This window comes from Cyprinodon variegatus, unplaced genomic scaffold, assembly GCF_000732505.1.
Source record: "Cyprinodon variegatus isolate N-32 unplaced genomic scaffold, C_variegatus-1.0 Scaffold1091, whole genome shotgun sequence".
NCBI classification, from domain to species: domain Eukaryota; kingdom Metazoa; phylum Chordata; class Actinopteri; order Cyprinodontiformes; family Cyprinodontidae; genus Cyprinodon; species Cyprinodon variegatus.
Genome location: NW_015151544.1, coordinates 88,212 through 103,529, shown reverse-complemented (window position 1 = coordinate 103,529; position 15,318 = coordinate 88,212). Strand labels below are relative to the sequence as shown.

Below are 15,318 nucleotides of genomic sequence, written 5' to 3'. Positions count from 1 at the left end.
AAGAGTCGGAATCCAGGATGAAAAAGGGTTCCAGCATTCTCTCACACCTAACTCTTCTAGCTGGTCCATCTTCACGAGTCTTTTTCCACAATGGCGGTCATACAAACAAAACAAGCCGGTAAGGTACCAAACTGGAAATGCGCATAGTGTAGAGCTGATGTACGACCTGGTTTCTGTGTATAAATCAGCCATAAGGCTACAGAAGCTCCCAACTCGGCACACGGACGCTGCGTGATGTTTTTATCGTTTTCTAGGCAACCCCTATGTTTTACATCATGCGGCAAAGTTCAGCCAATCATCTAGCGCAACGTCACTGGCATGTGCAGGACTCAAGCAGATCTGGTCCCTACCCCCTCAGATTAGGACATCCACTGGATGGATGGCTGTGACTCGTACAGAAACAACCTCTACATCCGGAGAGTCTTTTTACACTGAGCTCTGATCATTAAAGTTATTCTAATCTGCAAATATTAAATGATCTTTAAATAAAACCAAACTTTTTTTTGTTAAATATCTGCTGTATGACCCACATGACGGCTGTCGCAGGTTCGAGTCCCAGTCCTGCTGACCTTTGCTTGATGTCTCTCTCCTCTCCTCTAACCCCCCTTTCCTTTCTCAAGGAAAGGACACTAGAAAAAATTCAAACCAAACCTTCTGACGACTGGTTAGAAATCAACATGGAATATGGGATCCATATTGAGGTTTTATGCGATGGCGCCATTAAAGCTGTTGTTTTTGTTAAACCTGCAGCACCTTCACTCCCTCACGCCGTCGGTTAAACAGCCCTCAACTCTCTGACACACTTCTGGTTCTGACTGGACTCCTGGTTCTGCTGCAGCCCAAGTCTCACTCTTCGTCTTGTTCTCAGCAGCCGTTTCTTTCAACGTTCAGCCTTTTTTTCTGCTCCGCCACAGTTACTCGTCTCTCTTCTTTTAAGGTAACCCTTGGCAACAGAAGTAGACAATGGGTCGCTCTTTTATAAGCAACCGGTCTGGTTAGATGGATGGTTTCAGCTGGACGGGTCCAGCCTTTAGTCGATCGTTTTGTCGCTGCAGAAATACAACGGATATATTCTTTAGTCGGAAAAGAATGTTTTTAATCAGTTCTTCTTTTTTTTATCCATAGCATTTATTCAGAAACCGATGCGAAAGCGCAGAGTTTTAACACATTCATGACAGGGTTTAACTGTGATGACGGATAAAACATCCAGGCTTTCTGAGTCAAATATGGGTCTGTTCAGAATGATTAGGCTGCAGCTTTTATAAACACAGTTTCACATTTTAACTTAGAGGGGAGGAGAGTGGCCTGTTTGGAAAAGAGCCAGTTAGGTGATGTTGCTTCTTTGCAGCCGCTTTCTTCCCTCTTTCCCCTCACTTCATCTCCTTCTCACTGTTTCCACTTGTCTTCAGTGACGTTATCAGGCTCTCCTGTCTGTCCTCTGCAGGCACAGCCCCTTCAGACAGCACAAGACCAAAGACAAACATGAGATAGACCGCATGACGCTGACCATGGTAAGACATGTCCCTGCAGCTGCAGGTAGACCCTCATTACACCTCCAACCTCCTCTCTGTAAACACGCTATAAAGACTGGAGGCAATATGAGTCTTTACTCAAGTCAACTTCACTTAATTCCACATGCACACAATATTTTATGGATGCACAAATGAAGTGAGCAGAGTCCAAACGGAGCTGCGATCAGGTTGAAGTTGCTCTACAGATAGAAATGTTTCCATGATCAGTGGAAGAAAAAAAGATCCAGCTCTGCTCACTGGGTCAAAGGTCATCAGAACGCCTCCAGTGACCTGTAGGCAAAGTATTCACACCCCATCAACTTTATCATGTATGCAACACATTTTTATACTGAAGAAAAATGTTGGACCTGAAACTGTTTACAACATTAATCAATTTTGAAATAATTATAGTAAATATATTATAGTAATTTACTAATATAAGGGTTAAATTCATCATACAGACTTTAAAAACCTGCTGAGATAAAAACAGACTCGGAGCAGAAGTTATGTTAACGGAAAAAAACGGTCAGCAAGGAATAATCAATGGATCATTATTTATACATAAAACTAACATGTTTGCAGTGATTTAATGAATTTAATGTTAATCAGTAACCAAATAAAAACAATATTTTTTGCCGCGATCACGGAGTCTGGGAGCGGCCATTTTTGCCCAAATATAGTAACCCCTCCCTCCTGCCGTTTTCCAGCAGTGACGTCCCGGTGCGGTAAGCCTAGCGCCATTCTCCCCGCTTTACAAGCAGAATCAATGGTAACTACTAGACACATCTGCAATCAACAACAATTATAGAAGATTTCCAGAGGACTTCACCATTGAAATTCACCAGAGCTATAGTTAATAGTTGTAATCCATCGGGTAAAAGTGAAAAAGAATATTAGTTATTTTACCTTTCCGATTCCTGATCCTCCACGGACGGGTTGGTTGTTTGATCGCCAACTTGAGAGGGAGGATTTGCCATCGAACTTCTGGCCAGAGAAAAAACACGTAATATGTAACCAACATTTGGAAGAAGAATGTTTTTAAGATGACTTGGATAATAGCCTGTTGTGACAAACACCAGATACAGCACTGGGACTTGATCAACAGCCGATACCGCACGTGACGTCACAAACCAGTAGGTGGCAGTAGTGTTCTCTGACAAACATGGATGCCTCCAGTAAAGCACATTGAAATGAAAGTTACTGTGAATTAAAAACACTGATCATTTATTGAACAGGATGGAATAATTTCATATTTAAAGCAATTTCAGAAGTTTGAATTCTTTATATGAGCGGACTATTCCTTTAACAAAAAATATATACAACACATTTTTATACTAAAGAAAAAAATGGACCTGAAACCATTAACAATATTAATCAATTATTGAAATAATGTCAAGTAATTTGGTAATTTAAGGGTTAAATTCATGTGTAAACCTGCTGAGAGAAAAACCGACTCGGAGCAGAAATGAAGTTAAAACTTTATCGAAAAATATAAACATTTTCCATTTTAGATTGTAAAAGTAGCTTCTTTGTAAATATGCTTTATTTGGATCCTTGGTGATATTCTGTTAAAGCAGCACCGGTTAAATTCTGATCCAACTGTTTTTCCAGATTAATCAATAGATTAATGGATTACAGAACTAATCGATAACTGCACCCATAAAGCTAACAGCTGTTGGTGGAGCTCTGCTCAGAGCTGGTTTTATAGTAAACTAGGAGAAAACGAGGATTTGATTGGCATCCGACTCTGAGTGTTCAGGAAGTTGGACGTCTGCGCTGCTGAAAGCATCAGTTCAGTTTATTTCTAGAGCTCCAATTCATCTCAAGGCACTTTACAGTTCACCAGATCATCCAGTCAGATTGATTCAAAGTTTTTATCTAAGGAAAACCAGTTGATTGCATCGACTCATTGACTTGAATGCAATCCCTTACATAAAGCATGCTTGTAGCGACAGTGGAGAGGAAAAACTCCCTTTTAACAGAAGAAGAAACCTCCAACAGAACCAGGCTCGGTGTGAGCAGCCATCTGCTGAGGCTGACTTGGGTTCAAGGAGACAGAAGCAGAGATACAGAAAGAAGCAAAGAGATACAAAAGGCAACTGTAAAAGGTGGCCCCGTCCAGGAAACACAGCCAGGCAGAAAAACAGACGGTGACTGAGAAAAAACCTCCAAATTTAGCCTGTTATGTGTTTATCATGAGAATTTACACAGGAATCCGTTATACAGGAAACAGGGTGATGGCAGCATCATGCTGTGTGGATTCCTGTCTGCAGCAGGGACAGGCTAGCTCAGGGCTGTAGAGGAATAAAGAAGAAATGGCTGAAATGCTCCGCTGGACTTTCCTTTGCTTCTCTGTCTGATCCATCGTCTTTAGATGCCATGATGAGTCACGCTCAGGGTGACTTACATCCATCCAGCCCACTGACATCATGTGCCTCAGTCTAAAACCAGCATTAGATGCATCCAAAGTGGACCTAATCGAGTCCAGTTCATTCATGACCCCCCCTCCCATTTCCCCTCCGTTTGCAAGAGCAGGATGTCTAAACAGAGAAAGTATGATCCCAATAAACCCAGATTAGGATTTAAATCCAGCCACTCAATCTGGTTTATCCTCTAACGCAGATAATCTGGGTGTGAGAGAGATGGCCGCCAGCGGCTGTGTGAAAGACTGTGAGAGAAAACGGTCTAAAAATACGGCCCTGGACGTCTGTGTGTTTATTAAAGATGAGGAATGACCCTGCTGCATAAAGAAGAAGGAAGCAGACACCTGGGGGGGGAGAGATGGATGGAGCGGGGCCCGCTCGCTGGCACCTCTGCTCTCTGAAACATCTCCATTCAGCAGCAGACAAACGAGCTGCGGCAGAGATTCTGTCAGAGAAGGTTGCTTTTGACGCTCATTACATCAGACCTTCTCAGCCGGTTCCCTCATGAGACTCGCTGCTCCATGTTTCCTCTCTGGTTCAGTTTTCTCTTCTTCCATCTCGATGCAGTGGATGGTTTTCTCCTAAATCATTCCTTCTCTGTGAAATTCAGCCTAAATTTTTTGTTTGGCTGTTTTGCTGGTTTTCCAGCTTCCCCGCGGCCCCCTGATCAGCCTGGGTTGGATTTCCTGTTGGCTGCTCTGCTCACAGGAGCCTTCATCTTTAGCATGGATATCTACAATCAGTTCTCCAAACAGATCCGCCATCAGAGCATTGAACCCACTGATCTCGATTCACTGGATTGCTGATAGAACGTCGGTAGTACGGGATGGAGTGAAGCCACCGGGAGCCATATTGGTACTCCCTAGTTAGACTGGTCGCTACAGCATCAAACATGATGATGTTTTCATTTTCAGGGGAGCGTAACGCTTTTAAAATAAAGATAAATTCATCATTTTAACACACTGGCTGTTTCATAGCATCAGCTAGTAATAAGTAAAGTAATAAACTCATCGTTGAGTTAGCGTTAGCTTGCATGATCGGCTCCGTCATGCTGGTTTACCTACAGTATAAGCATCACAAGTGTCACGTCACGTGACTAAGAAAACGTAACGGGATTGGCTGGGTGTTGGACGCCACAATCCATTGCTAATGTCTGTGACCTGAAGTAACCCTTCCCTTTTTACACTGAATTTAGACGCCGAATTTAAGACGGTGAAATAGAGCCAGTTGAATCTCAGGAGGCTGAAAAATATTTGAATTTTGAAAGGTTGAATTTTTTTATATGCAGATTTTTTTAACACTGAAAAATTAAACTGAAAGCTGTGTAGAAATAATGACAATGAACTTCTTTTGAGGTCAAAAACGTGTTCCGAATATATTTTAACACTGAAACAGTAAGTACAAACATACAACATTTCAATTTCAGTGGCATTTTTAATTCAAATTCCAGCGACACAGATTTACTTCCATACAAACGTGCTAATTTGATGATGTAAATGCGTTTGACATGTATTGTCATTGTTATGTTAACTACATATTACATATGATTTCAAGTTTTCACATCCAGACTGAATTACAAGTACATGTCTGTTAATATTTTCTGATTTGAAATTGTGGATGAATGATACTTTATGCCAGATACTTAATGCTGTATCTGTGCGTTAGTATTTAAAAATGTTTGAGTTGCTTTTTTCTTCCATCAGTTTAACATGCAATATATTTCAGAAGGTGACTTTTTCAAATGAGAAATACAACAAACAAAAACGACAGCGTCATCCAACTAATAATGAATTACTACATTGACATTTCAGTGAATTACTTTCTGTTTACTCTACTTTCTATTTTCTAACTTTAGACACAATGTCAATGGCTAATTTAGCCAATATTTTCGGGTCAGTCTGAAATAGCCGGACTAATGTTACGCCACATACTATACTTTTTTTTTTTTTTTAATCTTTTTATTAGGTTTTAACATCAAAATACAAAATGTGCAAAAATATATGAACAAGATATGTAGACTTTTTTTCACGCCACATACTATACTTTGGGATCCATCGGGGTATGTGTGAATTTCCTTGGTTAGTTCATCCACTGACAGTGAAATTACCAGTGGAACATTTTCCCACAGCCAGCAAACTGCTTGTTTTTGCAGCCAAATGCTAAACCTGTAGGCCTTTTTACTGCTCCGTGGGACTGGGGAGTACCAATATGGCGGCCAGTGGCTTCAGTTTTTTTAGGCTATCAGCAATCCAGTGAATAAATAGAGATGAGTGGTTGAACCCAGTCCTTTCAGCAGCATGTTGGTTCCCTTTCTATTGGCTCAAAAGCTGCTGATCTTCCTGAGGGCGCCTGGGATTGTGGGTATGGGAGAACCTAATGCCAGGATTAAAGGCGTGCTTAGATGAGTTTGTCCACATCTGGAATCACACAGAACCTGCAGGTGTTGTTTTTTCAGTTGTTGAGACAAACATGGAAAAAACAAAAAGGATTCCTTACTTTGAAAATGCAAACCTATTAAATATTTTTCTCGGTATAAAGATGCAGTTTGAGCTCCGCTGTAATCACTTTTAGGTTTTGATGTTGCGTCTATAATCCACAGTTAAGCTGCAGGCAGGATTAACTCTGCTCTAGCACCTGGGTTATCATCCAGGTGGGATGAAGAAACACATCCTCAGCTGGAACCAGATGTTTACATTTAGAAAAAGATTTTGGTTTTGAAGTGATTGTTTAGGCCAGTGGAGACAAACTTAGAAGGCATTGGCCTATGTTCACACTGCAGGTCCATTTTTGATCCAATGCAGTTTTTGAGAGGTGTCTGATCGCAGCCGCCATCTGAACGCCCAAAACATCCGTAAACAGTGGTACAGTGGTAAACAGATGTCAGGACAGAGGTTGACATCAGCCAACAATATAATGATCCCATCATAAGACAGAGAAAGTTAAGAAAAAAGAGAGCAGAGCTGTTTCCAGTGCTTTTTTTGTGGAGCAGTGATTCCTCTGCTGGAGGGAGAGTCTGAATGAGTGAGAAGTCGGAGCCTTTAGAGGAAATGAAACACGAGGACGCTTTTAAAACAACCGATACGTTTCACATGTGGAAATGGCCTCATCTGACCTTTGGAACCTTTCAGAAAAGTCTGAAATGAGCCACGTATGCACAATAAAATCTGATCTGGGTCACATATGCCTGCAGTGTGAACGTAGATATAGATCCATCCCTGCTTCAACACTCCTGAATCAAAAGGCTCCTTAGTAAGTTCTCAAAAGACTAATGATCTGATTAATTGACGTCAAAAAAAGTTATTTCTTCTCAGTTATGCTAAGTTCAGACCGCATGCAGCAGGAGAACCAAAAACCTGCGTGCTGCTTCATTTTTGATGCTTGTTCAAGTGTAGTTCTGATGTGCAGCTAAAGCATCTTTGCTGCTCTAGCTGCGCGGTCTAAAAGTGGTTCTGATGCGCTATGGGCTGAGCTGCCCAAACCTTTCTCTTCCTGTAACAATGGCAGCTATATTTTCTGTGATCAGTGGGTAAAAAGTATTCTTTTATCTTTTTTTGTGTGAGAGTTTCCCTTTGAGCTTTTTCTGTGTGCTGTGTTTTTCTCGATTTTCCTCTTGTTTTTTCATATTTTTTTTCTGTGTGAGCGGCTCTGAGCCCCGTTCACCCGCGCTGTTCTGTGTCTGTGGGTCTCGTTTTCTGTGGGCGTCTGTGGTGGTGTCCTCTTTTCGGTTTTTTGTTCTTGTTTTCGGGGGCTGTGGGGGGCTTTTTTGTGTATATTCTCCATTGTGGGTGTGCGAGTATTATAATCTAACATTTTTTTGGGGGTGGTTGTTTAAACCCGGTTGCGGGCCTTTTTGTTGTGCTTTATTGCGAGTCAACCGTTGACTTTTCATTTGAACTAGCTGCTTCTGCTGCTTGCGGTCTGAACGTAGCATTGCTGTTTGAGATAAAATTAGATTCCTGTCCTAATCACTTTAGTTTATTTTAGACATAATAAAAAAAACGCAACAATTGATCAATGAAAATGTAATATCTATAAATATATCTGTAAATATCTAAATGCTGCTTCACTCACCTGCACACATAGATGCATGCGTACGTATCAGAAAAGAAAAGTAATGAGTTTACCTCTGCTTATCTGCCTGAAAAGGACACATAAACGTGTTTAACTTTGGCTCTTATCTATATTTAATGTATTATATCCTTGTTTAAACTCCTTAGTCATCAGTTCTGTGTAAATAAAACTCTGTTTTCAGGTGGTGGGAATTAACTGTATGGATATGAATTTAAAACCAGACAATGAAAGATTAGAATTAAGATATAAAAAAAAAAAGAAAAACAGCCTAAAAAAGTGTATAACTTTGATAAAATAATGTTTGGACTGTCTATCATCTATATAGTTTTACAATAGTGAAAAATAAAGAATAAAAGGCCTAAATGGTATTAACATTAATAATACAGGAACGAGGATCACTTCATAGTGTTATTACACATTTACATGAACGCACTTCGTCCTAAAATAAATGTTTAGTCTTTGGTTCTAAATTCAGTCTGTTTGGGTTTGAATCAGAAAGAAAGTTTGATGGTTTGATTTATCCTAATATATACTGTCGCTGGTGCAGAGCAGCTCAATAAAAAGCTCCTGAGCGCTTTGCTGCCACCTAGAGGCTGGAGGTTTAAGAGAGTCAGAAAAGGCATTTTATTTCCAGCTGTTCTGCTCTGAGGAGTGGGCTAAAATCCAAATTATCACAGAAACTTGTGGAATTCTGCTTTTTAGCTAAGTTTGACAAAATGATGAAGAATTTGTCCTAAATTGATTCATTTGAAGAAGAGAAAAAGTAGATATTAAAATGTGTTGTGATCCTGTTAATCAATTGAATTCAGTTTATTTATATAGCGCCAATTCACAACACGTTATTTCAAAGCACTTTACAGTTCACCAGTACAGTCAAATTGAAAAGTTTCAAACAGGAACAGACCAGATGAAGCTACTCTTAGAAAAAGTATAGAGGTCAGAATGTTAGAGATTGAACAAACATATTCTGTGGAGTGGGAGAATAGAGATAGAATGATAAAAAAGTGGCCCCTATGTCATCCAGCAGTCTAAGTCTATAGCAGCATAACTGTAGAGATAGCTCAGCATAACCTGAGCCACTCTTAACTATAAGCTTTATCAAAAAGGAAAGTTTTAAGCCTAGCCTTAAAAGCAGGCTTGTTATCTAGCAAACATAATGATGTTAATCCCTGTTGACTCAAAACACAAGGAGTTTGATTTAGACAGTGGGAGGGGAAAGACTGCTCTTCATGGTGTGAACAAATATGAGGTTTCATCTGAATTCTTGTTTGTGTAAAACTGCGCCGATCCATCCTGAGACGTCTCACTCTGACGTTCCTTTCCTCTTTCTTCTGTTCCACGCAGAATGTGGAGCTGCCGGACTCATTCACCCCAGAGCTAAAAGATCTCCTGGAGGGGTTGCTGCAAAGGGATGTGTCCAAGCGGCTGGGATGCCAGGGCCGAGGGTATGAACCCGTCATGCTCACAGAGCAGCTTAGCAGTTAGCTTTGAGGTGGGACTGGTTAGGACTGGAGTCACTGGGGGATCACTGGAACTCAGCTCGGTTCTTCAGTGGTTTTATTTTATATCTGCATGACTGAAAGACAAATTTATTAGCTTTCTGGGCAATGCTGCCACCTAGTGCTGATGTGAAGTCTAACAGTTTGTGTTCCCCACACCTGCAGAGCACTAGAGGTGAAGGAGCACATGTTTTTCAAAGGCATCGACTGGCAGCAGGTGTACCTGCAGAAGGTGAGTGAGCCTCGTCCCTTTGTTTTCACCTTTTCTCTCTGAGCTGCTGACGACTTTTTCCTTCTGCATTTATGAAAGCTGTATAAAAATTAGTTTTATTTAACAGATGAGCAGTCAGAACTCCATGCCCCTGATTTAGCTGTTTGTTTTGGGTTATTTTGAAGTCGAGATGAAACCTGAGATGCTCGCTGAACGCTAAACGTAACCTCTATCATCAGAGTCACACTTAACTGTCAGCGAAAGCTGTATTATTCAGAAATCATTTTGATATAGTCCAAAAATTAATCATGTCAGAAAATATCCGCCTGCATCTAAAATCTTAAATATTAGATAGAAACTCTGCTTCTCCTTAAAGCCTATGTAAGCCACTGGTTAATAATAAATGGGTCAGTTCTTCTCTAAGGTGTCTGAGGGATGCAAACGTGTAAATCTTTGATTTCACCGCAAATTCAAAATTCAATTCAGTTCCATCCAGATCATCCAGTCAAATTGATTAAAAGTTTTCTAAGGAAAACCAGTTGATTGCATCGACTCATTGACTCGAAGGCAATCCCTCACACTAAGCATGCTTGTAGTGACAGTGGGGAGGAAAAACTCCCTTTTAACAGGAAGAAACCTCCAGCAGAACCAGGCTCAGTTTGAGCGGCCATCTGCTGAGGCCGACTGGGGTTCAAGGAGACAGAAGCAGAGATACAGAAAGAAGCAGTCACAGTCAGAGAAACAGGACTACACTGAAAAACAGCCCGATTTCCAACATCTATAAACAAAGGTGCTGATGGCAGCAGCACAGCTGATATTTTTCTCCAGGATGGAGTTACAGCCAAACAGGAACAGACCAGATGAAGCTACTATGATGAGAAAAAGCAGAGAGCAGAACGTTAGAGATTGAACTAACAGATTCTTCACAATGGGAGAATAGAGATAGAATGAATCATAATTATGAAAAAGGGGCCCCTATGTCCTCCAGAAGTCTAAGCCTATAGCAGCATTACTGTAGAGATAGCTTAGAATAAAAGGACATGAAAACTAGTTAGAAAGCACAAAACAAACTATAAGAAAAAAATTCTGCAAATAAAAAAAAAAAACAACTTCAAGTTAGGAAGCTGCAAACTTGAAGGGCTGCAGACCACTAGGGGGAGCCGTTCATCAGGTCATAAACATTACTATAGATAAATATTTATGGACTCTAAGCAAAATGATAACGGGATGCCGTCCGTACGACTTCTGAAGGGAAGGAAAAGAAGGCAAATTTTCCTCTTAATCTCATTTCAAACATTTATTCTCTCTAAAGGTGCTTTGGCATCAAACAGTTTACCAGCTGTACTGACTTTGTTTTGCTGGAGAGCGGCGAGTTTTTGGCCAATTCAGCAGAGCAGGCCCCCTGCTAAGTACGCAGGGTGAAGTTAACAGGGATCTAAATATCTTTTGTTTACATTTGGTAAAAAAAATAAAATCAGAAATAATTCAGTCAGATGGGGGGGTGAGACTATGGAGGACGAGGATTCAGTCTGAAATGGGAAACAATGAGATCTTGTATGACGGCAGAAAGGAGAAGAAATGAGAGCAGCTGTTTGGAGGCAGCCTGATCCTGTTCCAGCTGCTCTTGTCCAAAGCATTTCTATGATTACTGAAGTTTTACCAGAAATTGCTGCTCTTTCACTGACCGTCTTCTCTCTGTTTCCCAACTGCAGTACCCCCCTCCTCTAATCCCACCCAGGGGAGAGGTGAACGCTGCTGATGCTTTTGACATCGGCTCGTTTGACGAGGAGGACACCAAGGGCATCAAGGTATAAAAGACTAAGGCCTCCCAACGCTACATTTCACAATGCAGCTCAGCTTCTCCCTTTGACCATCACTGCTCCCGTCTTTATTGCAGCAGAGATCAAGTCATTATGGACTCATCCATATCAGTATCGGTCCCAGTACTGAAGCAGGTTCTAAACCCAGTATCATTAAAATACAGACCACAACCATCAGGGCAGATCTGTTCAGTCTTTAAAGTTCAAATTCTCTCACACAAGAAAGTTTGCTTCTATATGGTAATCTGCTGTTTTAATCAGAGTTGGACCGATACAGTGTGTCTGTTCTGATACTGATTATTTTGACTCTGTCTAACCCAGGGGGGGTCACATTAGGGGCAACCTTTAGGTTCTTCCTTGGTCTAACACACCTGAATAAAGTAATCAGATGATTGAGGCTCTGGAGAACTTGCCTACATCCTGAGGAGGTAAGTCAGCTGTGTTGGACCAAGAATGAATCAGGAAGTCGCTCAGGAACTAGACTGATCCCATTCTGGTCTAACTGATCCTGATCCATTGCTTTGCTTCCTCCATTTACATGATAGATGGGCACAAGCATATATGGTCAGGAAGTCTCAATTAAAACAAAGAAAGATTTCTTATGGGATCAAAGAAAACATTAAAGTATAGAAAATGGAGGGAATGATGACAATGGTTTAGCTGATCTCAGGACAGGGTTTCCGCGGGTCATTAAAAATCATTAAATTATTTTTTTAATTAAGGCCTTAATTGGCATTAAAATTAAAAGATGATAGTGGCATTGAAAAAAAAAAACATTTATGCAAAAAATTTCTTCAGATATATCAGACTGCCTCCAGTTGATCGTAAAGCCGTACGTTTGGAAAAGAAGCTCGAGGCGGAGAAAAAGCTAGAGAATGGGGAAAAAGCTAATTTCAACAAAAGTGGCTGGAAAACGAGGAATTGGGGACATAGCTGCAGCCTGTTGACGGTAAAGATGACAAAGAATTTTCCCATGTTAATTATATATATATATATATATATATGAGTCGTGGGTACTTGTTTAGGGTGTAACGTTATTTCTAAGAGCATTAAAAATCCTTAAATAGAGTTACTCATTCCTGTATAAACCCTGAAGGAACAGTGAATCTGTAAAACCAGCCACACATGAACGGATATAAGGAAACAGCTAATATCAGCTATCAATCTGTTTCTAGATTTATCCCCACCTCCTCTGACCTACTAATCCCAGCTGCCTTCTGTTGAATACATGTGTGCTTATGGCCGCCTCCTACATAATGACATTACAGCAAACAGAGTTTTAGTTTCAGAAAACTATCAGCATCAGCAGAGATCTAAGTATCAGAATCAAATCAGAAGTGAAAAAGCTTGGATCAGTGTTTTATGTTCATGGTAAATAATTTACTCAGGTCGCACAATTAACATTTTTGCATGATAGGACACGCCTTGTCATGAGAGAGGGGAGGATGAGATTGGTTGATGTATAGTGAGATGTCTGTCAGTTGGGTAGGTGGGTGTTTCCGCTGTGAGGATGACTCCAGCATCGAAACAGCGTTTTCCAGATGGATATACTGGTGTTACGTCGAGCTGCGTTTCCCCATCAGATATGGTTTCACCTGCATCTTCGCACAGCGAAAACGATCAAATGTTAGCTTATAGGGAGAAATGGGGATGGATGGACGGACGGACCTGCTAATCTTCATATTTTAAAGATTATTGCCTGAATTTGTCAGAAAGCACTAGAGAGAGTAGCAGGATCCTGCAGGTGGGCTGAAGCGGTGAATTTCTGCTAACTCTGCCGCTCTGCCTCCCGTCTCTCCTGTAGCTGCTGGACAGCGACCAGGAGCTGTATAAGAACTTCCCTCTGGTCATATCGGAGCGCTGGCAGCAGGAGGTGGCAGAGACCGTCTACGAGGCCGTCAACCAGGACACCGACAAGATAGAGGCCCGCAAGAGGGCCAAGAACAAGCAGCTGGGCCACGAGGAGGGTAAGGAGCCCAGCAGGAAGCAGCCTCCTCGCTGTGAGTAAAGACGCCCCTTTCTGAACACCGGTCTCTGTGTGTGTGCAGACTATGCATTGGGGAAGGACTGCATAATGCACGGCTACATGCTGAAGCTGGGGAACCCGTTCCTCACCCAGTGGCAGCGCCGCTACTTCTACCTGTTCCCCAACCGAGTGGAGTGGAGGGGAGAGGGCGAGTCACGGGTGAGTGGGCAGCCGTCCCCCTTCATCCTTACATCGTCTGTCTGTTTCTGAGTCTCTCTGTGTGTGAATATCGTTTGTCTCTCTGCCCGTTTGTTTCATCTCACCTCTGAAGGAGAACTGGCTAAAACCCTTAAAATTGCTAAAAGACAGGGTGAGTGTGTCTGCCGTCCTTCTGTAACTCGCCCAAAGCCGTGGCTCACCTCCCCGCTTCCTACATAGCACTTCCTGTTTCCAGCCGCTAGATGGAGAGGAACCTTCCCTTAGTGCCTCCTAGTTGGCCTCTTTAGGTCTCTGGCTTCTCTAGCTCGCAGCCTGTTATAACCTGAGGTGCCTTCAGGAGTGGCTTGTAAGAGAAACAAGAGTTTAAGAGAAAAATAAAACCACTTCCAGCCTCCTTCCTGCCATGCCTGGGAAAAAGGTTAGACTGGTTTCAGAATGAAAGGAGAAAAAAAAGTGACAAATCACCATCCATCCATCCATCCAACCTTCCTTCCTTCCTTCCTTCCTTCCTTCCATCCCTCCATCCATCCATCCATCCGACTAACTGCTTTTAAAAACTGATAAAACAAAATGATTTTAGAAACACAAACATTCTTTAAATTGAAATTATCATGTCAGAAAAACCATCCTTACAGAAGATCTTTTTTCCATGTTTCCATCGATGTTTTGGAGTTTATTTTTTTTTTTCTTAATGAGCTCCAGGTGTTTGAGGCTGGAAAGCCTCCTGACCATCACCCAAATTATTATTGTTATTGTGTCCCTCCACAGATTCTGTATTAGATTGAAGTCTGCTAAAAATCCAGAGAGAAGAAACGACTTGATAACATTTTAAGATCTGTTGAATCTACCAGGGGTGTGAATACTTTTCTGAGCATCTTGCAGTCCTGTACTCCAGTGTTGGCCAACCTTTTTTAACCTGTGCACCACTCTGGGTATTCTGGGGCACCAGGAATCCCCCACTCAGTCAAAAGTAGAACAATAGCTGATTATAAAATAAAAGCTATTTGACTTAATCTTTTAACTTGAGCATTTTGTTCTTCCCATCTCAAATAAAAAGAAAACAACATCAGTATGTTTCCTGGAAGTTGGTAAGGAATCAAAATGAATATAAAATAAAATCATGTTATAAACCCGTATTTATAAAAATCCCTTATAATCACATAATTTGATGAATTGGGAACAAAAATTCTAGTCAGTCTGACTAAATTAGATGAACTTTGTTTTCATCCAGACCCCTGAGCTCCGATAGCTCAGTATGAAACACAGCTGATCCCAGACTGTTCCTCTGCTTGCTTTTTATCTGAACTCAAAGAAAAACACTTTTTGGTTGATAAAAACGTGTTAAATTCTTTCCAGCCCTGTTTTATTTTACTACCTAAGAAATAAAATATTTCATGTAGCCCTTGCGCTGATCTCTATTCACTGGATTGCTGATTACCCATTGGTAGTACGAGGTTGAAGTGAAGCCACAGGCCGCCATATTGGTACTCCCTACTTAGACCAGTCGCAATGTAAACAATACATGCGGTTACAGCATTGAACAACGTTAATGTTTTTATTTTTAGGGAGGATTAACACTTTTAAAATAAAGGTCAATA

At 41.2% G+C, this 15,318-nt stretch overlaps 1 protein-coding gene across 1 annotated transcript in view; it reads left to right on the top strand.

Moving 5' to 3' along the window:
* Window positions 1-15,318, top strand: part of LOC107101402 (beta-adrenergic receptor kinase 2) — a 107,352-nt gene that overhangs the window by 88,001 nt on the left and 4,033 nt on the right. Inside the window, exons 14-19 of the mRNA XM_015400296.1 lie at window positions 1,445-1,511; window positions 9,350-9,450; window positions 9,670-9,736; window positions 11,428-11,523; window positions 13,340-13,502; window positions 13,584-13,720. Coding sequence (XP_015255782.1) covers window positions 1,445-1,511; window positions 9,350-9,450; window positions 9,670-9,736; window positions 11,428-11,523; window positions 13,340-13,502; window positions 13,584-13,720 — 631 coding nt within the window. The remainder of the gene's footprint in view (window positions 1-1,444; window positions 1,512-9,349; window positions 9,451-9,669; window positions 9,737-11,427; window positions 11,524-13,339; window positions 13,503-13,583; window positions 13,721-15,318) is intronic.